The 1,994-nt window shown below is 35.6% G+C and overlaps 1 protein-coding gene across 1 annotated transcript in view; it reads left to right on the forward strand.

Annotated features, from left to right (window-relative positions):
* Window positions 1–1,020: 1,020 nt before the first annotated feature.
* Window positions 1,021–1,994, forward strand: part of LOC106873593 (uncharacterized) — a gene marked incomplete at its 3' end in the record, with an annotated part of 3,318 nt that continues 2,344 nt past the window's right edge. Inside the window, exon 1 of the mRNA XM_014921027.2 lies at window positions 1,021–1,183. Within this exon, the coding sequence (XP_014776513.1) occupies window positions 1,093–1,183 (91 nt within the window). The remainder of the gene's footprint in view (window positions 1,184–1,994) is intronic.

A 1,994-nucleotide genomic window follows, 5' to 3' on the forward strand; every position in this document is an offset into this window, starting at 1 on the left:
TTCTCTTTAACCCGGGCAAAGCCAGGTATTTCTGCTAGTATATATATATAATTTATATGCATATATGTTTATACACTTAATTGATAAACTTCTGGAAAGTTTTACAGATTTTTACAGTTCCAGTGATGGCTTTGATCTGTAGTCAGTTTTCTCCTTTCTGGGTTTGAGAAGACTAATTTCTCAAGATTGGTATTTAGGCAGTGTGTTACATATCTATGTCATTATTCAGTTTATTTCAAGATTTCTTGCTAATAGAAAAAGAACAGGTTTCTAACTTAGATCCAAGGTTCCTTCATTGGAATTTCAATATTAACAACAGGGTATTTTGTTTGTATGTATGTATGTATGTATGTATGTATGTATATATGCGTAGATTTGTATGCTTTATGTATGTATTCTCATGCATATAGCTACATATCTAGACATGCTCATATATATTTAAATGATAAACTTCTGGAAAGTTTTACAGATTTTTACAGTTCCAGGGATGGATTGGATTTTACAGTTCCAGGGATGGTCATCGAATTAGCTTTTTCCTTTCTTATTTTGAGATTTTCTCAAGACTGGTATTTAGGCAGTGTGTTACATATCCCAGGGCCCCATTAACTACAGGTATAAACCTCAACTTGTAATCGGAATCGAGCAACTGCATATTTCTCAATAGTTCAGCGTAGGTATTCTCTTTTTCACTGATCGTATGTATGTATGTATTGATCTCTAACATAGGCGCAATCGTTTGCATTTTGGAGTAGGGGTATACTGCACTTTATTGACACAAGAAGTTAACGAAGTTAACAGTAGTCATATTAAAGTAAAAACAAAATATGGTTGACACATATCAGTCTTGATACAATGATATCCATCGTCGGTAAATGAAAATTTGTCTGGTCAATCAATAGTCACTATTGTATGACGGTAATGTACACTAGAAACAGTCATTTTCTCAGCCCCCCCCAAAAAAAAAGGTGGGGGTCTGAATATTGTTGAAACAAATATTTTTTTTACTTTGTTTAATTATATTTCAGTTTAGAGGAAAATAGAAAGATCTTTACTATTAACTGTGTAGTGCTATACCATATTACTAAAGATGAAATGTGGAAATACGTGTACAATACTCTGAACACATCGCAGACATTATGTAACCTGAGAATTGAGTCACGTAACCTGAAATTAATTGATGAAAGTAAGTGGTGTGTTTCTCATTATTTTTATCTCCATCACCATCATCATTACCTTCATCTTCGTTATTGTAATCGTCAATGCCGTCGTCGTCGTCGTCTTCATCATCATCATCATTATCATCATCATCATCATCATCATCATATCATCATCATCATCTCATCACACGCACACACACACACACACACACACACACACACACACACACAGTATACAATAGTATACAATAGTGGAAGGAAGGAATGAAAGAAAGGGGCAGCCATCTAATCTTTTTGGAAATACAGCTCCACTCAAAATATAACTCCAACAAAAAGAACCCAAAATTTCAACCTAATGGCCATGACAATGACATTATCAACAGCAATAATAATGGTTTCAAACCTTGGTACAAAGCCATCAATTTGAGTAGATGGGGGCGTAAGTCGATTACATCAACATCAAGTACTCAACTGGTACTTAATTTATCGACCTCCGACAGGATGAAAGACAAAGTCGACATCGGCGAAATTTGAACTCAGGACGGACAAAATGCCTCAAACATTTAATACCATTAGCAGAAATAGCAACTACAGTACCAACATTCCTATCAGAAATTAGGGTCAGAGTCGTTTGTGGTCGTTTAGTTACCATGTTTATGGTATCAGCTGGAAACAGTTTGCCTCCTGGTAGGCTGACAATGATTGCGTTGATATGAATTTTCGTAGTGCACTCCTACCTTTACTCTACCACTTGCACGCATTAACGTTCTGTATACTGTCCTACATACACTCACGCGTATACAAACACACACACACACACACACACACACACACACA

The sequence above is a fragment of the Octopus bimaculoides genome, unplaced genomic scaffold (assembly GCF_001194135.2).
Source record: "Octopus bimaculoides isolate UCB-OBI-ISO-001 unplaced genomic scaffold, ASM119413v2 Scaffold_35421, whole genome shotgun sequence".
Lineage (NCBI taxonomy): Eukaryota > Metazoa > Mollusca > Cephalopoda > Octopoda > Octopodidae > Octopus > Octopus bimaculoides.